Source organism: Sparus aurata, chromosome 9 (genome assembly GCF_900880675.1).
Source record: "Sparus aurata chromosome 9, fSpaAur1.1, whole genome shotgun sequence".
NCBI classification, from domain to species: Eukaryota; Metazoa; Chordata; class Actinopteri; order Spariformes; family Sparidae; genus Sparus; species Sparus aurata.
The window spans coordinates 1,377,688-1,405,472 of NC_044195.1; the positions used below are offsets into that span (position 1 = coordinate 1,377,688).

Below are 27,785 nucleotides of genomic sequence, written 5' to 3' on the forward strand. Positions count from 1 at the left end.
ATAAGGTGGATAGCGCCGATAACATCAGGTTTTAAAGCTTTTTTGTGTGAGAAAGTAGCCGTTTAGTTCCCCGTTGTGCCGCCAGTTTATCCAAATAACGCTTGTTTGCACATTTGCTCCGACGTGGTGGGAGAAGTCCAGACCAGCCGCACCTGTAGCGGAGCGGCGGAGCAGCACAGCCCGGGTCTGCTGAGGTGATCTGCGGTCAAAACTTCACTGCCATACCAGTAGAAGAACATGACCCGATTAATTTACCTGCAGCTTTTTGGAGATTAAACACGGGCTGGATAGCTTCATTTCGGAAGATAAATGTAGGTATCATAGATGAAAATAAACATTTGTGGCAGCTACGTTAGCTTATTTGAATGAAAAGTGTAAAATGTAAATGGCATCCGACAGTGTGCAGAGAAAACACTGAAACACTGAGAACTGTAACTCAAAGTTACGACCTGCCCCCAAAACTTTCACCTGGTCCCTATTGGCTGTGAGCCCAAAAGCTCTGCCAGGATCACAATGCGGTCACTCCCACTTTAAAGCTCAGGAGACCTCACTGCATGTCGCATTTCCAGGTGGCTAAGTTGTGGAAAGACTCCGTAAAGTAAAGGAGCGCATTCTGAGCCTAGCAAGACAGTCAACGCTGGATTATAATGGGAACAGAGTCTACATATTTCCCGACCTGGCTGAGGATATACTGAAGCAGCGACATCGCTTTGACAGCATTAAGGCTAAATGCAAAACCCTGGGCGTCAGGTACGGATTCCGACATCCTGCAACATCTATTGTGATGGCGAAGGAGGGAGGAGAAACCAAGATGTTTGAGACACCTGAAGCTGTGGAAAGCTACCTGTCTGCTACTGTTGACAACTGGCCGGCTGGACAATAGAGCCATCTCGTATGACATAAAGGAGGAAAGTGGAATGGTTGTGGGATCCACGTCGGACTTTAAAGCGCAGCGTTTTGGGACACTTTATTACATTGTTGAAATATATGTAAAGGAAGCACTTTTGGACTAATGGGGTGAGTAGGAGGTGTACTGTGTTGCACAAACGGGTCAAGGAATAACAACACTGCACAGGGCTTAAAGGGATATTCCGGTGTAAATTTAATCGGTGTAACACACCACCGTGAAACTGTGTTAGACTCCCTCTCGAGAGATCAAGTTAGCAGACCACTAATTTACGGAGTTTTATCAACCGCAGAAACGACCGCATGACAACAATACACTGCAGTAAATGGGTCCAAATATAAACCCCCACCAAAAAGCCACAAATAATGCTCAGAACTGCACCAAACTTCAGCAACAGTACAAATAGGGTCTCAGCACATAGTCCGAGGCATCTAACCTCCGCTAGCTTAGCTGGATTTCCACTGAAAAGAACGGAATTGAGCATTTCTAATCGCACTCGGTAATCGTCGCGTCGGGACTTCCCCGACCCGGAAGCTGATGGAGGAGAGTTGAACTGTTTTTAGCATCCCAATAGCTTCCCTAGCTAAGCTAGCGGAGGTTAGATGCCCCGGACTATGTGCTGAGACCCTATTTGTACTGTTGCTGAAGTTTGGTGCTGTTCTGAGCATTATTTGTGGCTTTTTGGTGGCGGTTTATATTTGGATCCATTTACTGCAGTGTATTGTTGTCTTGCGGACGTTTCTGGGGTTGATAAAACTCCGTAAATTAGCGGTCTGCTAACTTGATTTCTCGAGAGGGAGTGTAACACAGTTTCACGTTGATTTAGACCATGGATTAAACTTACACCGGAATATTCCTTTAAGTAACCCGACGTGAACGTAAATGGTGACGTTTTCACCCTTTGAAGGGAGTGGGGAGGGAGGGAGACAGGAGAAGGGGGAGACAATGTGAGGTTTGTGTCCATGATTATGTTCTTTGTTGAGGCGGTTCAGGGAGCACATTTCTTTGTGACAGATGTTCATGTGGGGCTTAAAGAGATAGTTCGTGTTTTTTGAAGTCGGGTGCATATCTATAGTCGGGTCTGTTCCCTACTACCGTAATCACCGATCAGCGCAGCCTCAGTTTGGAGAAGTAGAGAGCCGCTCCAGCCCAGACGCTCAGCTTTATACTGCAGTGAACCTTGCCCAGATGTAAAGTGCATTTTAAGCACCTAAAACAAGGCTCACCTAAAAGAACCTATAACAGTTCAAGTGTACGTTTTGTAAAGAAAATTCACACTGCTTTACATCACCGTTAGACCACCCTTTGTTTTGGCACTACATTTCTCAACTGTCGAACCTCCGTATCCCTACGCATTAGCGCAGCTGCGGTCTGTGTCTGAAATTGTTAAGTTTCATTTTGATCGAAAGTAAACAGTTGCGTGCATAAAACAAGGATTTGATTGGACAAAGATAAAAAAGCAGGAATGTATACGACAGGGGGGGGGGTGCTGGTAACGCTGTTACTGTGATGATAAATGACACTTAAATATTGAATCTGTGTCTATAATAACTACACCCTGACATGTAAATGTAATTTAAAATTTGGACAACTGACTGCATAATATATGAATCAGAAACAGAAATGCTTTACAGCAGCTCCCGTTCAAAGTCAAGAATATGCAGAAAAATAGTAGTCGTAATAAAAATGATAATAATAATAAAAAACTATATATATGCTGCATATTTATAATAGAAGTCTACTGCAACTGTACTTTTTTTTTACCATTAAATGTTATTTTATACATTATCATATTTTATAATGTTCTGTCATGGAGTACATCACTTCACTGCTAAAAGAAAAGAAAGCAGCTCACTGCTAATCTAATTTATTTTAAAAAAAAAAAAACATCAAGGAAGAAGACGCGACCACTGACACTGCACGATTTTTTTCTTCGCCTTTTTCACGTATCGTGCTTGCTTTCTGTCAGTCATCACACTGATGATCGCCATGGCTCCGGTGCAGCAAACTTTCTGTCTTAAAATATGCAGAGGAAAACTCGGGAGAAGCAGCCGCTAGATGTTTGTCTGTCGACCCCAAGAGAGTGAGAGGTTGGCGAAAAAATAAAACAGAGCTTCACAGCGTCTGTCCGAGGAGGACAGCAACAGGACCAGGCAGCCTGCTGGAGGGAGGAAGAAGGCTAGCAAGGAGCCTGAGATAAACATGCGGGGATGAAGGCTAGCGAGGAGCCTGAGATAAACATGCGGGGATGAAGGCTAGCGAGGAGCCTGAGATAAACATGTGGGGATGAGTTATCAGCAAATGGGCACGGCAGAGAGTGTACGGCAAAATGATCAGGGCGACGGAGAAACAAATGTACGCCACCGTGAGTGACAGCAGAGATGAGGAGTTTGCTACGAGCGCTGGTTGGATAAATCGTGTCCTCCGCCGCACCAACTTAACTGGCAGAAAAACTATTGCCCAGAAGGATGCCAGAGAATTCACCAAGAAGCTGGCGAAGTTTATGACATTTTCATCCCGGATTTTTGTGAGGAGGGAATTAAACGCCTGTCCCAAATATACACCTGGTCTGTTAAAACCTATTGGTGGAAAAAAAAAGAAAGAAAAAAGAAGATTAATGTAAATTGAACGTCTAATTACAGATTTGGAGACAGACTATAAATCAAAATTAGACCCAGAAACGCTGAAGAAAATTATTTCACTTGAAAGTGAATATAATTCAATCCCTTCTAAGAAGACAATCAAAATTCTTAATTAGGTTAAGCAAAAACCTTTTGAATTGACAGACAAACCCCACAAATTACTTGCCCGGCAACTTAGAAAATTACAGGCGATAAGAGCTATACATAGGATCCAGTCAAAGGACGGTCCTATTTCAACCGAAGCCAAAGACTTAAATAACCGTTTGAAAGGAGTGATAAATGCTGCTGCATTAGATATGTTTCTAACAAATGCTAATCTTCCTATGTTAAGTGTGGAGGCTAGGAATTTATTAGAGGGGGATATCAAATTGGAGGAGATAAATTAGGTGATCACTCAGTTGCCTAATATCAAATGTGCGGGACCAGATGGTTTAATGCTGAATTTTACAAGGCATTCCGTGTGACACTCAGTCCCATATTGTTTCGCATGATCAACCATTCCATCCTCCAAGCAGAAGCTACACCAACATTATACAAGGCAAATATAGCTTTAATACCAAAGCCAGGAAGGGATAAGCTAGAGGCCGGTTCCTATCACCCATTGTCCCCTATTCCCATTGAGACTAAAATATTGAGTAAGGTTTTGGCAAATAGACTTAAAAAACATATATATTCAATCATACACAATGATCAAACCGGATTCATGCCAAATATACACATACAATCCAACTTAAGACGTCTTTTCTATATTATTTATAACAAACAGGACACAGAGGCATGTCTGATCTCGTTCGATGCTCAAGGAGCATTTGACCAAATTGAGTGGTCGTATATGTCTTCGACCCTTGAGAAATTTGGAGATAATTTTTTGAATTGGGTGAAAATTTTAGATGCAAAACCAGAGGCTTCAGTAATAACTAATCAGACTGTATCAGATCCTTTTACGTTACACCGCGGGACAAGGCAGGGATGTCCCCTGTCCCCCTACATATTCGCAATAGCTATGGAGCCGCTTGCCATTAGCATTCAGCAAAGTACTGACATAGCTCCTATCACCATAGAGGGTCGAAAACAACATCTTTCGCTATACACAGATGATGTACTGTTGTCTGTAGCCGACCCAGAAACCTCAGTTCCCCCTCTACTAGATCTTCTGGAAACCTTTGGTGCTTTCTCTGGGTTTACAAATTGAAATAAAAGTGAGCTGATGCCTCTTACTGCCAAAATAGAGCAACATTTCCAGGATACAGTCCAATTACAAATAGCATATAACCACATTAAGTACCTGTGAATCATTATTACGAGGAAACCTGAGGATCCGCTGCAAGCAAATTGTCATAAGATGATGGCTGAACTCATGGCGAATGTTGCATTTTGGAAAACACTGCCTCTGTCCATGGTAGGGAAAATTAATGCCGTTAAGATGGTAACACTTCCGCGTTTCCTTTATTTATTGCAATCAATTTCGTCTTTTATACCTTTGAAACTGTTTTTTAAAAATTAGACTCAATAATCATTCTTTTTTTGTGGAACTATGAATCAGTAAGAATAACCAAGAAACACCTAACCAAGTCTAAACTAGAGGGGGGTTTTGGTCTTCCCAACTTTAGAAGATATTATTGGGCAGCCCATCTTCATAATATAGCCTGGTGGAGAGAAACACTGCCAGGAAAGGATATTGAAACCCCAGAGTGGATCTGTATTGAACAGGCCTCCTGTAAGGGGACATCCCTGTGTGCATTGATCAATAGCCCAACCAAAATTGAAACGGCCCTGTATAGTGGAAATATTGTTATTCTAAATACCTTAAATATATGGAAACAGATTAGGCCAAAGCTCAAAATACCTGATACATATTTGAACAGCCCAATATGTAATAATCATGGATTCATACCTGGTATACAAGATAGAGTTTTTACTCGGTGGAAACAGAAGGGTTTAGCGACCATGCGGGATTTCTACGTCACCAGCAGTTTTGGATCATTTACTTAGATTGAAAATAAGTACGACCTTCCACCAAGTGACTTCTTTAGATATTTACAGGTCAGGGATTTTGTTAGGAGACATCTTCCTTACTTTGAATAACTGGATGGATATTGATTCTTTCAGAGCATAAACAAACATAATCCAATAGACCGGGGGGCAATCTTCTTCTATTATTAGATTTTGACTAGTACGAACAATATAAATACAGACAAAATCAAGGATGAATAGGAAAGGGAGATGTCTACCCAGATAGCTGAGGAAACCTGGGAGGAATGTCTTTGCAATGCTAGTAGGTGCTCCATAAATGTCAGACACATATTAATCCAATTCAAGGTCATTCATAGACTACATTTTACAAAAACAAGATCACATAAGATGTATCCAGATGTATCTCCTATATGTGGTACCTTTAAGACATATACACTGATCCACTCTTTGTAGTCTTGTCCAAAAATTCAGCCAAATATTTGACTTTCTGTCCGGAGCGTATGACATCACTCTGAAGCCAGATTCACTGTGTTTTGGGGGTAACACTTAATAAAGCTGATAAATTTCAATCTCAAGCAGTTTTATTTAATATGATCTTGGCAAAAAAGGCCATTCTTAAGATGTTTAAAAGATGAGTTGGTGCCCACTTTTGAGATGTGGCTTAGGGAACCAATGTATTACATCTGGAAGAGCTCAGATATCACTTAAACAAGAAGCCTGAGTTATTTATAAAAATTTGGAACCCAATTAAAACTTTCATGACTATCAATGTTTGATAATCTTATAATTCACCAGTTATTTCTGTTTTCCTAATATACATTTACCTTGCTCACATTAACATCCTTGTATTATTGCGATACAATGTTTGCCTTTGCCCCATGTGCCTAAATGCCTAAGTGCCTTTGCTTCGTAAACATCACCAATATGATATGTCTGTCTTTCTTTGTTAACTTACAACAGTGTCAGAGGAATTTGTATCGTAATGCAGAGGGTACAAGGAGTCTTGGTTTTGTTTGTTTGCCTGTAACTACCCTTCCTTTATGACCACTTGTACTTAGTTCAACATGCTGAGAATTTTGCTTACGCAGTGATTGAGGGGGGTATTCTGCAAGCACAATTTCTGTTTTTTCGACACACATTTGTGTATTATCATCAGTTAAGTACAAATTTGGTTGGTCAGATAACTTTATTTGAACAACGATTAAAGGACCAGCCGTATGAATGTTTACCCTGCTGTAAATGTTTGTTCTCGTTTTGTGGAAAAGCAATGAGCAAATGTTTAAAACTAATTGTAACTTAAATAAAGTTGAAACAACATTTAAAAAAAAAAAAAAAAAGCTGGTGGAATTTCACCTATTATATGATGCAGAGCCTGGTAGAGCAGAAGAGGGCTATAAATGCATTTGCTGATGATTATGGACTCCCTGCAACCCAGAAACTGACAGCAACTCAATGGGGAATTCTGGAGAAGACGATCACCCTACTCCAACCCTTTGAGCAGCTAACCAAGGACATCAGCTCTGTAGAGGCTACTGCTGTAGATGTCATCCCTGCTGTGGTGTCCCTGACCCTGCTGCTTACTACTGCTTACTTACTACTGGAAGCTGTTAGTGATCGCTTTTATTGTGTGCAATTTGAACCTCTTTATGCCATTGCAACCATGGTTGATGCTCGTTTCAAAGATCATTTATTTGACATGGATAAGAAGGAGGGACCACGCAATATGCTTCTGAAAGTGGTGAATCAAATGACCCATGGCAGCAATGGAGAGGCTGCTGGTGGCAGTGCAGATGAGCCAGGCCAGGAGGACCAGGACTGCACTCCTAAGAAGGCCCGAACTAGAAGCTTGAACCTGCGGGACATGTACCAAGAAATCCTCGCAGAGAATGAAGTTGAGAGGCAGAGGTGAGTAATTAATAAACTTTATAGTCAAACTAATTTAATCTGCTGAGTGCTTTACATGAAAATATACATAAAATGAATAAAATAAATATTTGGTTGTCAGTGCATTAAAGAAAAGTAAATAGAAGTGTTTTAAAGAAAAGAAAGAATTCTATTATATAACTATTCATTTACGTTTTTTTGTTTACTCTTTCTTTAGGTGCACGCATACCCGGGAGAGGCCACCCTTCAGAAAGGATGCCCTTTGGAGTACTGGAGGCTCAATCAGGCCCACTTCGCTGTTGTTGCTCGTGTTGCACGCAAGTACCTGACTGCACCCTGCACCAGTGTCGACAGCGAATGGCTGTTCAGCACTGTTGCCCACGTCATTGATGAGAAGCGAAATTGCATACATTGCGACAATGCAGAGATGCTTGTTTTCACACAGAAAAGTCTACCTTTCACATATGAGGACAGGGGGATAAAGAAATAGGCCAGTCATATGGACCAGTCAGCATCAGTCTTCTTGGAGCTTCATTTGTTGCACTTTAAAAGAGGGCTATGTTAACATTTTTGTGCCTTTCTTGTTTTTATTTGCACTATTTTGTTACTCATACAAAAGAGCAGGGCATATTGAGCCCAGTTTATAATTTAATGATTGTATTAATTGCCAAGGTATGGCCAGTTGCTCATTTATTGAACTTGGAATAAAAGAGGACTGTGATTGATTACTACTCTGGACTGAAGATATGCATCTTCCGTGTTTTGATGTTGTCTGTACTGTTGTTTGAGGCAAAATCTTTCTCTATAAAAATGTAAAAAATTATAAATATGGCAGTGCCATATCGCCACTTTTTTCCATAACTTAAGTTGAAGCTGTTCTCTTATTTTGCACAGACAAAGTTTACATTTAGAAAGCCATGTTTCATTTATGTATGCATCCAGTGGGGCATCGCAATAAAATTAGGCATTATGTGTTAATTCCACAACAGGAGATTATGTTCTGTTGTTACCTTAACAGTTTTGGTGTAAAAAGCCTGCATATATCAGTATTGAAAATTAAGAGTTGGACAAATATCTGAATATCTGCAGAAAAGCCAATATCGAGCATCCCTATCAAGCAGTCTTTATAGATTTTTGATACAGTTCCCAACAGCTTGCCTAAAGCCTCTCTATTCACATTTGTGCATGGTGTGGCATGGTTGCAGAACAATGTAAACCTTGGAAAAATAATTTCAACCTGTCAACTAATCTAACTTGCCCTTTTTATTAGTACTAACAAGTGACAGTTTCTGTTGCATCTTGCTGTACTGCACATTAATCGGGAGAACAAAATACTTCATAAAGTAAACTGCTACATTTAGCTGTTCCTGCTTATCAACCTAGTGCTACAAGAATATAAATGTGACCTAAAGATGTGTATATGCTGCCCTCCCCATTAATGGTCGCTGACTCTGAAATCAATTGGGAATGAGCAGATTGTACCGGTGTAATTTGGCTGATAACCTTAGGAGTATTGAGTTCAGTACCCAAGCCTAGTCCAAAGTACGCCTGCTATCGAAATCATGAATTTTTGCTTGGAAAATGTAGTTTTTAAAGTTCCAATTTAAATAAAAAAACAGTGCCGATTTTATCGTTTTTGGAGCGAGCGATGAGCGATTTCAGTGTAGCTGGCTGAATAGTGTTGAGCGACAGTGAGCAAAAAGGCCTGGAGCAGCTTTGAGTGGGAGGAACGAACACCACCATGAGTGATGAGCAGAAATTCTCACTGCTTCTCTGCTCACTTGATCTGTTGTGGCTTGCTCTTCCATGAAATCTCAGGTATAATGCAGAGATACCTTTTTGGACTTTAAAGTTAGGTGTAGTTCTGCAGTGTTGTTGATACGTTTTCCATGTAGTGTGTCCCTGTAACCAACTCAAATAATCATGTGTGGATCATTGAAAATGTAGCAAATTACACCACAAATCTGACAATGTCAGATATAGGGCTGGAGCCGACATGAGTGAAAACAGATTAAAGTTGATCATTCTTGACAGTGGTCACTTTAGTTAGTTAATTCATCAATTCACCAAGTATGTAGCTTTGGTTGTTGAAATGAAATCTGTGTGTCAAGGATTGGTCCTTGATGTGGTTCAAAATAGGACATCATGATGACTCTGACTATGCACACAGATGGTAGAAAATGACAACCAGCTGATTTTTTTTCTTTTTTGACCAGCAGGTTTTCTTTTATCATCGTTTCAAAAAGATTTGTTGTTCACAATTACACATTACAAAGGAACAAATCTATCATTTCCTAAATGCATCCATAATGACTGTGCTGCATCCTTTCACATTTTAATGCTTCAGAGATGCAAGATGCGCACCTATGACTGGTTCTGGGTATTTCAGTTTGCTGATACTAATGCGCATACAATACCAAAATAATACAAGTTTTCATTAACTTACTTTGAGAGATCAAAAAGTGTTATCTGTTAAACACTATTTTGAGTCTAACAAAAGAAGCTAAAGCTATCCAATGTTAAATGCTGTCTAAACAAAAATAGCTGTACAAGAACTTGGTCTAAACAAATGCAGTCTTAATCTGGCAACATTCGACTTAAATCAAAAAGAGACCAGAGCTCGGGAGCTCCGGGACAGAACCAGAAACACAGAAACTTGGGCACATCAGGAGAGAGCCTGAAGAAAAGTCCGCGAGGTAGTTGGACTCTGTGTTGCCCAGAGACGGCCGGCACACGGATCCTACAACGGTATTGTGGCTGGACCGTCCAGTCCCGCCTTCCCGCAGGCTGCTGCCATTACCTTCTCAAATGATATGCAAACCATGCTCTACTTGCCCCTCCCCTCAGGCCCCTCCCTCTCGACGCCAAAACAGTGACAGAAAGTTGAAACTGAAAATCAGTGACTCTGAAAAAATCTGACATTGTAAAAAAATCTGTCACTGAAAAAAAAGTGACATGAAGAAAAAATCTGAAGATTGTCACTGAAAAATACAAAAAAATCCCAATAAAATAAAATGATAAGATTTTCAGATTTGAATTATTTTAGTTTCTTAGTTTCTTTTTTCAGTGCCAATACTTGTTTCAACTGTTTTCAATACAAATGTTTCAATGACAATGTTTCCTTTTTCAGTACTGGTTTTGTTTTTAATGCCAATGTTTTTTTGGATGCCAAATTTTAAAGTCACCGTTCTGGCTCCATAGAAATGGAAGAAAAATTATGAACCAAACTGTTGATACCGATGTTGTGGTTCTAGCTGTGGCAGCAGCTCAAGGTCTAAAGGCAGGGGATGAGCTTTGGTTGGCATTTGGTACTGGAAAGAGTTTACCATACCTAGCAGCCCATGAAATCTCAGCTGCACTTAGGCCTGAGAAGGCATGTGCTCTTCCTGTGTTTCATGCTTTGACCGGCTGTGACACAGTATCAAGCTTTGCTGGCCAGGGGAAAAAGACTGCATGGGCTATGTGGGCTGTCTTTCCAGAGCTTACAAATGCCCTATTAGAATCGTCTTCTGCCCCACATGACATTCTACAGGAGGTAATGGCAATTATTGAAAGTTTTATAATCCTGTTCTATGATCGAACCAACACATCCACAGACATAGACCAAGCTAGAAGGAAGTTATTTGCAAAGAGGCACAATTTGCAGTCAATCCCTCCTACAAAGGCTGTCCTAAAGGAGCATGTTAAGAGGGCAGTCTATCAAGGAGGCCATGTATGGGGTCAGATGCTGGTGTCAACACCAGAGCTTCCTTCTCCTTGTAGATGGGGCTGGTTTATATTGTTTTTTATGTGTTGTTTCTACTCTTTTTTTTACTATTTATCAAGCTTTATTTGCACTGAAATGACTGCACTTAATTTCGTTGTACTTGTTACAATGACAATCAAAATACAATCATTTATTAATTCAATTCATTCATAAAAGGCATCTGAGGGTCATTATGAAGCATTTTGGACATGCCTGCCTGATGCAGGCCAGTCCAGCTATGAACTTATCTCCTGCAAATTTAAGAAGGGTTGTGTTAAGCAGTGTAAGTGCAAAAAAGCTGCCTTAGACTGCACAGCTCTCTGTTACTGTGGAGGAGATTGCTGAGAGTCTTCCTCGATTGACCCCATGTTTGGACAGTTACTATTGTCAGTTAGGCCTATCTTGCATTGTGAACTACCAAATAGGCTAAATACTAAAGTTGCCACTTGAATTCCTAATCATAAAAATGTGTGATTTACCCCAATATCATTCATATCACAGGAATCCATGCAACTTTGAAGCAGTAATTATTTTCAAACCAGTCATGGTGGCCATCTTGAAAAATAACAGCCATCTTGAAATGTATTTGTATCATTCATGTACAAACTCCAAAAAGGTAAATACATGTAGCTAATTATATAATCAATATCATATTTTAATCAACACACAAAAGAAAATTCACATGGAAATGGTAGTCAATGTCAATGTCACAGCCGCCATATTGAAAATTTGCGATGGCCCGATATCAATTTTTTTTTTTGACTGTCTTTGGCTATAAGTGTACCAAATTTCACACTTTTATCACAAAGTGCACGATTCTTTGGAATTTTGCTGTTAAGCCACCCCACTATTATATCCATGCGTTCCCTGAATTGTGTTAAGTCTTGTGATATAACATATGTGATATGTTTTTCTTCCGCATATTCGCGAAATGTCACAAACCTACTTTTTCGAACTCCTCCCAGCCGATTTCACCGATTTGCACGAAACTTTGCACACAGCATCTGTGGACCCTCCTGACAAAAAGTAAACAATACTTAACTTATTAAATAACAACTCCGTGCGGAATTTATTCCAAACAGGAAGTGTTGCATATCTCCACGTTGGTGTGTCCCAATGACATGAAACTCAGGAGAGATCATCAGAGAATGTTAGACATTTTTTTTGGTTCCTATCTGTTTCCTGAATATATCTGTACGTGTGTGAATGTATAAATGAGACATTAACTTATAGCACTTTGTAGAAGAAGCTTCATAAAGTTCACTCCATTGACTCCATTCACAGGGCTGAGCTGCCTGCCCCAATATTGCGGCGACGTTGATGTAAGTTCAGCGCTCAGTGAGGGGTCTATGTGTGATACCTTCAGTTTATTGCCGGGAATAATGACTGTATAAAGTATGGTATGTTTCAAAGGGTCTGATTGTGAGACTGCCCCAAATTCACTACCAGCAGCTCTTCAGAGTGGTTTCATTATGATTCCGGTTAATGTTAGTGCATGTTCGCACTGGATAAAAAGGTACGGCTGATTTGACTAAGGAAACGCAACCCACAGCTGGCTTGACTACAGTACAGATTTCCCGCTGTTTCTGGGAAAAAAAACAAAAAAAAACACAGTCTATGGCACCCACATAAAAGAAAATGAAAATGCAGTTTGGATGATTTATTATTCATTTTATTTATGAGTCAAAAAATGCAGCTATGGGGTGCCGTTTAGCTCAGTAGGTAGAGCGGGCGTCCCATATACAGAGGCTTTGTCCTCGCTGCAGTGGACCCGGGTTCGACTCCCGGCCTGGGTCCCTTTGCTGCATGTCACTCCCCTTCTCTAATCCTGTTTCCTGTCTGAGTCTTCAGCTGTCCTATCAATAAAGCCAAAAAAGGCCAAAAAAAAAAAAAAAAAAAAAAAAATATATATATATATATTGATAAAAAAATGCAGCTATATTCTGAAAATGAAAAAGCATTTGGATTATGGTACAGAGTTGCTTCGATACTCCTTAATGTAGGTGGGGTTGTGAATGGCATTTTTTTTTTTTTGGATGTCACGCCTTTCCCTTTTCCAGCACTTGGAAACAACACTAATGCATTTATTAACTGACTCACTGTGAACTATACTGCACATTGCTGCCCACCTAAATCTAGGTCGCTGCTGAGGACTACAGCCTCCGTACACGAGGCGCAAACGTCACCAGGTGAGCTACCAGAGCGCCTAAGATCTGACATTTACTAGATTGATTTAAGTGGAGAACTAGTGCTTTACTTAAATCAATCTAAAATTAGCTTTTGAAACATTGTAGAACGTTTTCCCTGAAACCTGACTGAAAATGTTTTTATTTGTGTAAATATGCACTGCTGGTTTTTGTTGCATTCATATAGATTCCGGCTGAAAAGTCAGTCATTAGGTTTTGCAAAAACTTGTGGACTCTATGTTAGCTCGAACGCATGTTGACATTAAACATGAAACTTTTCACGAAAATTGTAATGATGGTATTATCATTTGTAATGAAAAAATAGTATTGTAGTGAACTGGACAGACAAAATTCACTATAATCTGGGTAGTTTCCCTCTCAGTGACAACTGACTGTCGGGCAATGCACCGTAGCCTCAAGAAGGACGTCAGGGCCTGGACTGACTCCTGCGTGGACTGCAAACATGCTAAGGTCACACCAAGGTCCCCCTGGCACAGTTCTCTGTGCCTGCGAGGAGGTTTGACCACGTGAACATTGACCTGGTGGGACTACTGCCCCCCTACCAATGGCTGTAAGCCGTAGTACATGTCCATAGACCACATCAAATCTGCTCACCTGGACCTGGACCTGGCATTCCAACCGCCGTTACGGCCGGATCATCTGCCATCCAACATGCTGATGTTTATCCCTGTTAGAGTGAATTCTGGGGGGATGTATGTAGTGACTGGACAGACACAATTCACTATAATCTGGGTAGTTTCCCTCTCACTGACAACTGTATGTTGGACAATGCACCCTAGTAAGCGTCAGTATGTAACCATGGCAACAGAGATTTGGGAGGGGCTAAGTATACTAGCAGTTTTTTGTATAAATAAATAGCTGAGAAATGCAGGACGCAAGATCGAAGTTGTTCGTGTCCATTCGTGTCAAGACTTCTACAGTATTACATTTGAAACAAATGAATATATGATGATAATATTTTGACTAGTGGTTTCAGATTAATAACCCTACTGTATATATTGTTATATGTAATAAATAAAATATCCACAAGTTACAGTGAAATCTTGCATGGCCCTTGCAACCTGACTAAAACACATATCGTGTCTGTGAGGGTTCAAGGCTCAAGGCCTTAGAGGGGACATTGGGATTGGAGACTACAGTTTGTCTCTTTATCCCCTCAATAAAATGCAATTTGTAGCACAGTCAAGTAAAGCTTGATTTATGTTTCATAGATGCATGCCTTACACCGTAGCCTATACCGTAGCCTGATGTGCTACCATCCAGAAATAATACTACAAATCACAGCCACGCAGACCGGCATGACTGTGATTGTTCCCAACCCTCACCCTTGGTAGAATTGCATTTCTAGCTTCTCCTGCTGGAACAATTCCTTACAAAGCAAATTAATTTCTGGATGGACTGAAATTGTACTGATTCAGCAACACAGGTGTTAACAAGACTGATTGACTGACTAACCCACTGACTAAATATGTGGTGAGACCTCTGTGGTCAAGGTTTGATCTGAGAAAAAATAAAAACGATTTTTGAAAATTATCTTGAAGATGTCTTAATTCCACCAAACAAACTACCTTAAAAGATTTGATGAGGGATTCATATTTGATAACAGTATTTGGAACTGCTTCCAGATTCAATAAATGCTATCAAACCCCTTCCTTAAAGGGATATTCCGGCGTAAATTTAATCCATGGTAACACTGAGTAAGATCCCCCCCAAGAGATCAAGTTTCTCGACCGCCTCAGAAAAGACTGCACGATAACAATACACTGCAGTCTATGCCTCCAACCAAGAAACCACCATCAAAAAGCCACTCAAAGCCACAAATAATGCTCAGAACAGCACCCTATTTGTACAGCAATAGTACAAATAGGGTCCCAGCACATAGTTCGAGGCATCAAGCATCTGCTAGCTTTGCTGGATTTCTACTGAAAAGACAACAGAACTCACCACTCTCCTGCAGCAGCTTGCTCTTTGTGGGGAAGCCCTGACGAGTCGATTACCAAGTGCAGTTACAAATGCTCAATTCCGTTCTTTTCTCTGTCAGCTCTCGATAATAACTGTTATAAACTGGTAGATAAGACACATATGACCTTTGATTGCATTTCCAAGGAGTAATAATTATACATTTTTATCCTTGAGCTGCAGAACTCTAATGCACTCGGTAATCGACTCGTCAGGGCTTCCCCACAACGAGCAAGCTGCTGCAGGAGAGTGGTGAGTTGTGTGTTACACCATGGATTAAACTTACACTGGAATATCCTTTTAACTATGTCACCCCTACAATATTAATTGTGGTATCTTACCCCCAAGCCTGAAGATGGTTCAATAAAGTCAGCCCAGAATCCCTCTTTCTGCAGGGCGTAGCAGATCTCCTTTGCTCCATCAACAAACTGCACAGAAGAGGAACAACGTAGTCTCAGTCAGTGACGTCATTATTAGTAATTGTGTTTCACTGATGATTTACTGATTTGATTTTGTCAACAAGTTGGTTGGTTGGTTGGTTGGGTACTCTATTAATCCTTGACAGGAAATTGCTTCATTGCTGCAGCCATTATTAGTCACACATGCATACATACATAAATAAAGTTAAACATACATATATAAGGTTAAAGAACATTCAACCTGTCCCTACAAGGGTCACAAGTGCTAATTAAAAAGTCTCATTGCAGCAGGGAGAAAGGACCTCCTGCTGTGGTCTGACTTGCACCTTGGCATGATCAGTCTTTCACTGAAGGTGCTCCTTTTGATCACCCCCAGTGCATTGAGTGGATGAGAGGGGTTTCTCAAAATTGTCCTCATCTTGGACAGCATCCTGTCTTCTGTCACCTGCTGGACAGTGTCCAGTTTGAAGTTCACCACAGAGCTGGCCTTTTTAATGATTGTATCTACTCTGTTCCTATCTACTGTGCTGTCCCTCCTTTAATAAGACCAGTGATTACTGTGTCGTCAGAACATTTCTGGAGGAAGCATTCACTGGTGTTGTGCTTGAAGTCTGCTGTGTAGATGGTATACAGGAACGGGGCCAGGACAGTCCCTTGTGGTGCCCCTGTGCTGCTCTGGATTGTGTCAGAGACCCCATTCTGAAGGCGTACAAACTGTGGTCTGGAGGATAAATAGTCCAAGCACCATGAGACCAATGATGGGTCCACCTGCATCCCTCTCATCTTCTCGCCTAACAGCCGAGGCTGGATCGTATCAAAGGCACTTGAGAAGTCAAAAAAAGTGAGGGGGGGGCTGTCAAATCTATTGAAGAACCTGTTCAGGTCACTGGACAGATTCTGATCACCGTCCATTGCAGAGCCTCCCTTCTTCTTCATGCCTGTGATGTTTTTCATACCAGCCCACACCTGCTTGCTACCTTCTCGCTGCAGCCGTTTCTCAAGTTGATGGTGATTCACACAGAGCGAAGCATCTCCACCTTTCGCTGTGTAATTGACACAGAAAGCCGGCACTGCGGCTCCTAAAGAGGCGTGACGGTACACGTTATGTTGATGACGTCGTCGGTTCCCGGCTGTCCCCCCTGTAAATCTCAGTCGCAGACATTTTCTAATCATATGGATGCTGTTATAATGCGTAGTGATTGAGATACTGACCCACAAAACATCCTGGAAAGTGACAAAGTTACGTTTTTCGCGCTAGATTACATAATTATACATAATCACCATCAGTAAACAGGACGCTGTCTGACTCCTTCACTCGCGGGGATGGAGGCCGTTTGCTGGGGTAAAGTTCCCTGAAGTCTTGGTCTGGAGGGCTGACGGTTCGTGGTGATTTATTTTCATTACAAACACTTGGTGAGTTAAAGTTTTTGCCGGTGACAGACGCTGTTTTTTTCAGACAGAAATGTGATGAAGAGCTGGGAGGACAGGTGGGAGGACAGACACTTCTCCACGTATAACTGCAGTATTTTTTTCCTCATAAGTTGCCAAAGACAGTTACAGTTACTACGTTACTTTTGTTTGGTCATGTAATGTTGCTTTGCGGGACATTTCTCTTCTAGTTGAATGAAGGATCTGTGTAGTGATCAGACTGTCTGAATCTATAATTCCTTTTTTCTTTGCAAAGTAGCTCTCCGAAGACGTTTGTTTTACACTCAAATTAGCTTGAGGGCTTATTTTTTAGGGTACACTGTGACTGAAACAGGTACGTGTCAAGTGCGCCAACAGGAACAGACAGATCTTATTAAAAGAGAAGCCGTTTTTCGAAATAAAACAACTTTCCGAGTATGATGGTCAATACAACGGAAATAAAATAACGTATTTATTCTTTTTCCGCGCCCCGGTGGTTGGGGACCCCTGGTCTAAATGACATGCCCTCGATACGTGCAGCTGGCTTATCCATTCACACTGGTTCGGTTCGTAAATAATGCGCCCTTGATACTACCTCCAGGGGCAGATCAGTGCCAGAGCGAAATTCCACCCCTCGCCGCCTCTGAGAAATTCACACAGAGGCGAAGGTGGAGAATTGGCACAGGATCCCTGCATCCAAACGGCAGTGAGAATGGGGCTAGTGAGGCAGCCACCTGTCCATCCTAAAGACAAAACACCCAGGCATAAATAGTAATGTATTAATGCTGTTCAACACAGCCAGGACTGCACAGAATGAACGAATGGCAAGAGAAGACAGATGGTTTGAAAGAAAGAACGAAAGAAAGATTTTATTTCAATTATTGGGACCCACAGATGAGGTCATTTATTGTGGATTTCAAAATGGACTCTGAACTGAACTCAGTGTCCCAGAATTCCCCATTCTTCACACCTAGGTGCAAAATTCAGGTTTGATCTACTATTGGTCAGGGTGACGGACCCCCTGCGGATCAGGTAGTCAAAACCCCAGAGCATTCATTGTTCTCCCTCTCTCACTCAACGCCCTCTACTCCTTCAACTTCGGATCTTCAAGGGCTCCTCTCCACCTCCCCCCACGGGGCTGCCTGCCTTTAAGATCCCTTCTTCTGGGCCCAACAAGCTGTGGAGAGCTGCAAGCTGCATTGGCAGCAGGCCCAAAGAACTTCTCCTCACTGCAGCGACACAAGGTCCTGCCAACCTGAGGATCTGAGGAACTCCAAGCAGGTTAGCACCAAGCTGCTATCCTTGCAAAGGAAAGGAGCGACCAGTTTCCTCCTCTGCCGACTTTCATCAAACCTTGCACAGCAAGAACAGCTTGTTCAACATTGGAGCTCAAAATTCTCCTGCGACCACCAGCACCTTCTCTTCAAAGACTGGTAACGTTGAACTGGGCTTAGATAGCAAACCATAGCACGGCTAAGCACAGGAGTTTAAACTCTGGTTGATGTAATGTGTTCAATTTATGTGTTTGTTCAATGTTGTGGTGTTATTGTGACCTCAAGTCAAGTTATTGGTAGTTTGCTTTTCCGGACGGCTAATTCGACATTAGTCGAATTATGCTTCACACAGACTCAGGGTCTCTGCATGCAACTAACCATCTTCTATAACAAGCACACACATTACTTGAGGCTAGAGCATATCACACCCACATGTGATATCATTGACCGCAATTGTTTCTATGTTCTGCCAGGCTGCCAGGCACTCACACACACACACACACAAACACACACTTGTATATAGTACATGTTAGATTGTTTGTTTCCATCTTTGTGTTAAATAAAATACTTTTTAACCTTCTTGCTATCTATTTAATATTGTACAAGAGTGAATGTTGCCAACCTCTACACTGTCAAGAACTCCAAAATCCTTCAACCGTTAATAGCTGTTATGGTAAATTTGGTTGTAGTTATCAAGTTATTCAGTAACCAGAGATATAAACAGTTCAGTACATTTTTATGAGACTGATTTAGTAAAATTGCTATCTTTTCCCTTATTCAAGGGTGGTGCCCCAAGGTGATCCAATGCAAATTGGATCATATTATTTATCATAATTAACAATTGTCCTAAATAATCATCAATTATTATTGATAGCCAAAGTCCCCCTTTTATTGTTGTTAAACACTCCATAACTGGGCCTTGTGTGCCTTGCGAGGCCTAACATAATCATTAATCACTGATGTCTGCACTTGGTGCTTTTACACGTTACATCATTAGTTTATTGTGTTTTTGTGGGCATTCTTAATGCCATTTTGGAGTTAGTGATTCCATGAAAAACAATTAAAAAATGTTGATGACTCAAATCCTTTCAGCCAATAAGCGCTGTCATTATTTTTAGAACACTGCCATGGATAAATAAAGAGAAGACAGAGAGTGACAGAGTATTTCTCTGGTGCTGGGCCTGGGGAATGACTGTATAAAAATGCAACCTTACAACTTTTGTATCTAAAAGAACCTTAGCCTGCATAAAACAAATGACTGTTTCTTGAGAGGACTTTCTAAAGAAAAAGGGAATTTAGATTCATCTTACTGCTTGTATTGATTGATAAAAGAGTAGCTGCTAGGAGTAATATAGAACATTTAAGATGCCATACATCCTTTCTGCCTTGTATTCACGAGTATTGATTGTGGTGGTTTTCAGACTAATTGACATATCAGATACAGGGAGTAATACACTACAAGCTCAAACATGTGAGACGTGACTCGTGAAGGAGGTGGTCCAAGTTTTTTGTGTCCTGATTTGCAACTTAGAAAAACAGAAAGAAAGACAAAATGCTTGTGTGTATGTATTGGGAATTCAGAATACATGTGTATTGACTCTGTATTTTGATTATGGTCAGAGTGCTACTACAGATGACAGCAGAGGAGGGAAGGAGAAAGGAGGCTTGTCTGCTCTCATTGGCTGTAGTTGTTCCTGGCTCACTGACCTGTCAGTGATTCAGCCAGATATTAAACCTGCTAGATATCCAGGAGATGTCAGCAGCACACCTGCAAGCTGTTCCTGAGCGTAGGTAATCTGCCTCTGATGTGATCTTTTTGTCAGTGGTTTAGGCAGTCTGGGTCTCCCATCCACAGTCGCCCTGACCATCCAGGGTACCTCACCCACTTCCAGGGCTTACTCTACACATTGGCAGCTTTTTTTGCTGGCTGATTTGAGGCCAAGGACCCCAATCCACATTTATGATACCTACAGGGTATTTTGGATTTCCTACAGGAGCTGTTCAAGAAAGGTCAGGCTGCATCCAGTCTGGGGGGTTTTGCAGCTGCAATAGCAGCAGATAATTGCTTAGACATGGCTAGGAATCATCTGCTTGTTAAGCACATTTTATGGTAAGACTGCAAGCTGGGGTCCATGGTCATTTGCCAGAAGGTTTTTTTTCTTTGTACAGAGGAACATCTGCACTTTTTGTGTCCTTTGCAAACTCCAGTTTAGCACTGGGGTGTTATAGGGGGTGGATGCTATGTGCCTAACTCCTAAACTTCAATAGCTGTGAATGAGGTGCCAAATAATTTGTTGAGATTAGTTTTAGAGCAAGGTTGGACTCCATAGTGCTTGTACACCAGGGCTGACCAGATTTTGTGGTATACTGTTTTACCAGATACTAAGTGAGGTGTCTAAGCCTTACTTGTTCTTCTTCATATCATCATCATCATCATCATCCTCCTCCTCTTATCCCTTTGAGTATCAGCACAAGTATTAGTAACACAACTTTACTCTATAAAGTCATGAGGTCACCAACCCCATCCTAACTGTATGTAGTATATATAAGCATAACTTTGACCAAGCAGTATGAACTGCCAAACAATAAAAACAGCTCATCTACAGCAGCATCATTACTGCTTGATATATCATAGCAGCTCACCTTTTCAAGCATCTGCTCTCTCTCCTGCTCCACCTCAGAGCACCACGATGTCATATCATTCTGTGTCTTTTGAGTGACTGTGACGACCGTCATTTCAGAATATGGAGCCTCAGGAAACATGGACTGGAAATCTGTTTGTCACATTATCAGGAGACATACACATCAGACAGAAACAACTTATCAGCAATAAGGGCCATTACAGATGCAAGAATTGGCTGGTTTTAAGCATGATCAGGCTTGACCAGCCAACCAATATCAGACATGTCTGATTCATGTTTAAACATATGCCTACCGCCCCCCTGACGGGACACCAGCCCAAACTAAAAGAAAGAATCAAATATTTTCTTCTATTTACCTAATGCGTTTGTTTTCAACTCAGTTTGAGAGTTTTACTTTTGCTGTCCTTTACAGCCATGCTTTCTGAGAATGTTCTCTCCTCTGCTGCCTTAAAGCGAAACTCTCGCCAAAAAGCAACCGAGGCTTTATTTGGGATTGAATATGAGTCAAACCTTCGTGTGAAAGCATAATTACGACGAAAGAGGCACTTTTAAGATTTACCGTAGTTTCGGTTTTGGGCACGTTAATTTTGAACGCAAGACATGCTAGCATCAAAATCGCTATTTTTAGAACACTAAGAAGGCTCGACACAACATGAAACTTTGCTCGTAGCATCACTAGGGTCTCTACTCATGAACAAGAGCATTGAGAACATTGTTTGTGTACAAAGAGTTTATGAAAAAGAAGGTTTTTGAACTACTCACGTTAGCTGCTGCACCTCCTGCGCGTTGCCGTCATGACAAGCAAAAAGTGTCGATCCCCGAGTGCGACCTGACAGGCACGCTTGAGGAGCGGTTCACCATTACTCTCCTGCCTGTCAGGTCGCACTCGGGGATCGACACTTTTTGCCTGTCATGACGGCAACGCGCAGGAGGTGCAGCAGCTAACGTGCAAAGTTTCATGTTGTGTCGAGCCTTCTTAGTGTTCTAAAAATAGCGATTTTGATGCTAGCATGTCTTGCCCCATGCACTCCCGTTCAAAATTAACGTGCCCAAGACCGATACCACGGTAAATCTTAAAAGTGCCTCTTTCGCCGTAATTATGCTTTCACACGAAGGTTTGGCTCATATTCAATCCCAAATAAAGCCTTGGTTGCTTTTTGGCGAGAGTTTCGCTTTAATCAGTCTACGTTTGTATAGCACCAATTCACAACCAAAGTTATCTAATGATGGTTTCCATTTGAAGCAGGTCTAGACCATACTCTTTAATCAATATATTTTTAGAGACCCAACATTTCCACCATGAGCAAGCCATTGGTGAAAGTGGAGAGTAAAACTTTTTTTTTTTAACAGGCAGGAACCTCGACGCAGTACCAGACTTAATGTCTGGTACTGCGTCACAGGCACGAGCAGGCAAAAGCTGAGCAGAGACAGAGACATTACTCCAGTTGACAGCAGGGCTTTAGCTTTTGAAAGTTGTGGTAAAAATTTTACATACACTTGAATTAATAATAGTGATTTACTGTACATGATTAACCAGCAAACCTGCCTTACCTGAACGGTACTGGAGGAAGATGAGAGAGAACAGACCCAACAATTAAGATGAGCTGAAGGCTGCTATCAAAGGAACCTGGGCATAACACCCCAGCAGCGCCACATTGAATGCATAAATGCACATACTTTTCAGAAGGTTGCCATTTCTGTATCATAATTCCTTTTTTCATTATTTTTTTTTTTTGCTTTTATGTAATATTGTAATATTTAATAGACAGTGGTTTTCGATCATGTGGTGTAAACCGTAATCACCTAAATCAGAAAAACAAAAGACTTTAAATATTTCACTTTATGTGTAATGAAAAAAATATATGCACCTGTATATCATGGCAATCTTCAGTCTCATCTGTCTGTGATGGAATGAGAGGAATACAGATTTGAATACGGAACACAGAAATTGAGATTTGAAACAAACCTCATCTTAATAGGGCTTGTTTGACACACCCATTAGACTCCGCCACAAACACTACAATGGGAATGTTAAGAGCTCAGCACTGATCTGAAAGAGCACATTATTGTTTTGAAGTCAGCAACGTCACTTGGAGCCATTTTAAAGCAGTTACAGGTCCCAATATCAACTGTACAAACAGCTGTTTGCAAGTATAAAGTGCATGGCACAATTGTGCCACTGCCACCATCAGGAAGAAAATGCAAACTATCACCTGCTGCTAAGAGAAAATTGGTCAGGATGGTCAAGAATCAACTTAAAACCACAGAAGAGCAAATCTGTAATGAATTAGTAGCTGCTGGAATACAGGTGTCAGTGTCTGGTGTTTTGCATCAACGTTGGTTGAGTGGCTGCCATGCACGACACAGCACAGCACCTTAAAGCTTGACGGAAGTTTGCTACTGATCACATGGGAAAAAAAGGAAAATCCTTCTGGAGAAGGGTTCTGTGGTCAGATGAAAAAAATGTTTAGTTGTTTGGCCAGAGTGAGCAGCAATATGTTTGGAGGCATGAATGTGAGGTCTTTCACTCAAAGAACACTATACCTACCGTCAAGCAGGGAGGTGGTAGTATTATGTTATGGGGCTGTTTTGCTGCCAGTGGAACTGGAAAATAAATGGAATAATGAAGAAGGAGGATTATCTCCAAATTCTTGAGGAAAACATAAAATCATCAGCCAGATGATTGGGTTTTGGGTGCAGCTGGGTTTTCAAATGGGACACTAATTCCAAATACAAATCAGAGGTGGTAAAGGAACTGATCAGGCAGTCTAGAAGTGAGTCCTGCACCCCATCAAGAACATGTGGACTCTGCTGAAGAAACAAGTCGGTGCAAGGACTTCAAAAAATTTAGTCGAATATTACCGATCCTGTCAAGAGGAGTGGTTAAAAATTGAGCCAGAGGGGTGTCAGACACTCGCGTATGGCTATCAAAAGCACCCAACTGAGGTGAAAATAGCTAAGGGATAATTAAATATATATATTTTTTAAAAGATTTTTTTGGGGCATAGACACCTTTATTTGACAGTGGATAGACCAGAAAGGGAAGAGAGATGGGGGGTGTGACATGCAGTACAGGTCCTCCGGCGGGATTCAAACCGGGGTCCACTGCGTTCGTGGCATGCGCTTTAACCACTCTACATATACTACATATATATCAATATAAAAATATAAAAAATATATCAAATTACTGTATGTATTTTTAACACAGCAGATTTGGAAGACCTACAAAACGTCATAAACGTTTTTTGTGACAAAGTGTTTTACTCATTCCATTACAGAAAAATTAGGGTTTTACAAAGCATTGGAACTCGAGATTGCCATTATGTACTGTACATGTTTTTTCACCTTCACCTGTTTCCTTTTAGAAAACATTGTAGCAGGGGGTTTATAAGGTAGCCTATCTGACCTCCTTATCCCCCATCGCCCCTCCCGAGCCCTCCGATCCTCCTCCACTCTCACTCTGACTATACCACCATCCAGACTCAAAACCTTCAGAGACAGAGCCTTCTCCAGAACTGCACCCCGACTTTGGAACTCTCTCCCCCAACCAGTCCGTGACTCTCCCTCACTTACCACATTTAAATCCCGCCTAAAAACCTACCTCTTCTCACAAGCCTACGATCTCCCCTACCCATAACCACCTTCATTCATGCCCTCTCCACCTGACCCGCCCCTCTACACTCTCCTTCCACGCTCCTCACTCATCAGCCCCCCCACCGGTCTTCAATCCATCCCTGCCACCTCTTGACTACAGTTGTACTTGTTTTGTCCATTTGTCTGTACCAGTGTTTTTTCCTCCACGCCCCTCCATTGCTTTTGTTCCCTGTCGTGCTTTGTGTTTTGTTATCTTTGTATGCTATTTGTGTATCATCTTTGTTTGCCATTTGTGTGCCTACCTATGTAAGCGACTTTGGGTCCTTGAAAAGCGCTATATAAATTAAATTAATTATTATTATTATTATTATCTGACGCTGTACATCACTGACGTCATGTTGCACATCATGAATGCACCAGAATTTTTGAGCCATTCGGTCTAATTACCAGAAGTTAGCTGTCTCTGGGAGCAGAGGATATCTTCCGAAGGATATACTGACATGCACGCACACCATCTCAAAGGTAAGAGACAGAGAAGCAGCTCTGGTTTAGGAGTCAGTGAGGGTCGTATTTCTTATCAGACGGTTGGTTGTCTGATTTTTCCCCAGGCGGCATGTATCCTTAGGTAAGATACTGAACCCCAAATTGCGTCAAATGGCTGTTCCATCAGTGTGTGAATAAGTATACCGTGTCAGCACAGAAATATTGTGAGGGGCTTCAGACAGGAGGCGCTGTATCACTACTCATGAGCATGTTGGCACTTTGCATGCCAGGCTCTGCCATGAGTGTATAAATTGTGTGCGAACAAGTGAATCTGAAAAGCACTGCAAGTGTTTTCAGTAGTTGGTTGATAAGAAAGGCACCAGTCCATTTCATTTCCTTCTTAATGCGTTGTTCTTTTTTAATTGTGGTAGTGTAAAGTGTAATTGAGTAATCTTTAAAAGCGCAATATGAATAAAATGTTTTGCTACTATTACAATTATTACTACTACCATTATATTATTTTTACGACGAGGCCATTTATGCAGTGTGCAATGCTGTACCTTTCTTTAGTAGCTCCGGGCAAGACTGTATGGCACACTCCACACTGGAGTACTTTTCAGCTCTACTGACATTCAGAGACAAGGCTGGATCATCTTTTTTCTGTAGTGAGTATACACACACACACACACACACACACACACACAAAAAGAAGCAAACAGGTGTCAGAAGAGCAAGTGAAGAAGCTATTAAATACTACTGTTTGACATTTTGGTTCCCTAACCGTGGCCTCACTTTAAACAGAATTTAATTTGATGAGTTGCATGAGATAATAAAAGCAGCATGAAAAAGTGAGCGGACAGCATGTCCCTTCAACTTCATAGGCACAAACACATACATATACAGTGTTTTCCCTTTTAATTTTTTTTGTAGCAGCAGTGGTCTGAGTGGGTAACCTAGCAAGACTAGGGGGGTCTGGGGGTATGCCCCCCGGAGGAAAATTTTGAAAAATAACTCTTTAAAAAGGTAACTTCTGGTGAGATTCTAGAAAAAAAAAATTCAGAATCAGAATCTAAGACATGAGACAAAATAGTGTAGAAGTTGACACTGCTGCTTGAAAATATGTTAACCTCTTGAGCATTAGAGAACTTTTTTACCATTATTTTCTTTATATTTTTTTTTATGGAAACTGAATCTGTTTCAGAAATCAATGAGCCATCTGACATGGAAGCTACTGAGAAAAAAACATAATTTCTGCATATTAATATTCATATAAAATAGAGGAAGCACAAAAATACATAAAAAACGGTGTGTCTCATTTCTTCAGTTTCGTAATACAATCTGCTGCTGGTTTGGAGTCACTGGGTCACATGACATGGAAGATATTGAAAAAAATTAAAAATTATTTTGTATCAATATATCTATGTTAAATAATTTAATAACGGTCCCTAAATCAGTTTCCAGCAATTCAACATGAGGCTCTGGGAGGTGAGCTAACCATCCTACTGACTGGGCGAACCTCAGTAAAGTCACAGCTGGGAACTGGGTGAATATCCGTCGAATATCCAACCTAAAACTAACTTCATCCCAGTTCGATGAGTTGCCTGTTGCAGCCTTTGAATATGATGACGGGGATTTCAGTCACTCAGCCTAAACGGTGACTTGTTGAAATTACACAAACAGCAGTAATGACAATAATGGTCGATTTCAAGACAACTTAGGGTGTAGTGCTTTCACTGTGTGCAACTTAAATTTGCCATTTTTTTGAGGCGTCGCTAAAAATCCAGTGCCATGCTGCCGCATAATGCATATAGGGGAGACACTGCATATACATATTCATATACACCGATAAGGCATACAATTATGTCACCTGCCTAATATAACTTTTGCTGCCAAAAGAGCCCTGACCCGTTGAGGCATCCAGCTCCCCTAGAACCCTTAAAGTTTGCTGTGGTATCTGACACCAAGATGTTAGCAGCAGATCCTTTAAGTCCTGTAAGTTGCGAGGTGGGGCCTCAATGGATCGGACTTGTTTGTCCAGCACATCACACACATGCTCGATTGGATTGAGATCTGGGGAATTTAAAGGCCAAGTCAATACCTCAAACTCGTTGTTATGCTCATCAAAACATCACCCTTTTTGCTTTGTGGCTAAGCGCATTATCCTGCTAAAAGAGGCCACAGCCATCAGGGAATACTGTTTCCATAAAAAGGGTATATATGGTCTGCAACAATGCTGAGGTAGGTGGTACATCCGGTTGGACGAATGAACGCTGGCGCGGTTTGCTGCCGCTGCTCGCCGATAACTTTTAAACTTTTTAATCTTTTAAACTTTTAAACTCTTCTACTGTTGGACTGTGTAACCAACTCTAAAGTGAGAGACTGATCCGACATCTCTCTCTACATCATTGATGATTCATCTCTGTGAATCTGCGTGTCATTAGCCCACTGCTGCGCTAACATTAGCCCACTGCTTGGCTAATATTAGCCCACTGCTTGGCTAATATTAGCCCACTGCCTCGGCTTTGAGCCCTTTACCTGGTCTGTTCACCAGATTGCCTTAGTCACCTGGGTTGTCATCTACAATGCGGGCTGGTAGACTTTCTATCTGGATCGCTCTCATCTGGTCTCTCCTGTCGCTCCTCCAGCAA

At 41.3% G+C, this 27,785-nt stretch overlaps 1 protein-coding gene across 4 annotated transcripts in view; it reads right to left on the reverse strand.

Moving 5' to 3' along the window:
- mmadhcb (metabolism of cobalamin associated Db) overlaps positions 1–27,785 on the reverse strand; it is a 78,392-nt gene that overhangs the window by 9,452 nt on the left and 41,155 nt on the right. For 3 of the 4 annotated variants that reach the window (XM_030428086.1, XM_030428088.1, XM_030428087.1), the window contains 3 exons: positions 25,698–25,797; positions 21,062–21,192; positions 15,660–15,746 (listed from right to left, as the gene is read on the reverse strand). In XM_030428086.1, the coding sequence (XP_030283946.1) occupies positions 15,660–15,746; positions 21,062–21,192; positions 25,698–25,797 (318 nt within the window). The remainder of the gene's footprint in view (positions 1–15,659; positions 15,747–21,061; positions 21,193–25,697; positions 25,798–27,785) is intronic. The other variant, XM_030428089.1, reaches the window with a different exon arrangement.